General features: G+C 64.0%; 1 protein-coding gene across 1 annotated transcript in view; it reads left to right on the plus strand.

The window, feature by feature from the left end:
* SND1 (staphylococcal nuclease and tudor domain containing 1) overlaps window positions 1-216 on the plus strand; it is a gene marked incomplete at both ends in the record, with an annotated part of 607 nt that extends 391 nt beyond the window's left edge. Inside the window, one exon of the mRNA XM_042891395.1 lies at window positions 78-216. Within this exon, the coding sequence (XP_042747329.1) occupies window positions 78-216 (139 nt within the window). The remainder of the gene's footprint in view (window positions 1-77) is intronic.
* Window positions 217-225: the final 9 nt, after the last annotated feature.

Genomic DNA, 225 nt, shown 5'->3' on the forward strand with positions numbered 1-225 from the left:
GGGGGGGGGGGAGGTGGGCCTGGCTCTGCACCCCCCTCACCGTGGCACCAGCATGGATGTGTGGTCTCACTCTGCAGCCATCATTGAGCACGTGAGGGATGGCAGCGTGGTCAGAGCCCTCCTGCTGCCGGATTACTACCTGGTCACGGTCATGCTCTCGGGGATCAAGGTGAGGTTTGGCTGTTGGTGTGTTGGGCAGGGGGTCCCTTCCCTCAGGTCTGGGGT

The sequence above is a fragment of the Lagopus leucura genome, unplaced genomic scaffold (genome assembly GCF_019238085.1).
Source record: "Lagopus leucura isolate 7727_CA_CO unplaced genomic scaffold, USGS_WTPT01 34064-0_obj-0_obj, whole genome shotgun sequence".
Classification (NCBI taxonomy): domain Eukaryota; kingdom Metazoa; phylum Chordata; class Aves; order Galliformes; family Phasianidae; genus Lagopus; species Lagopus leucura.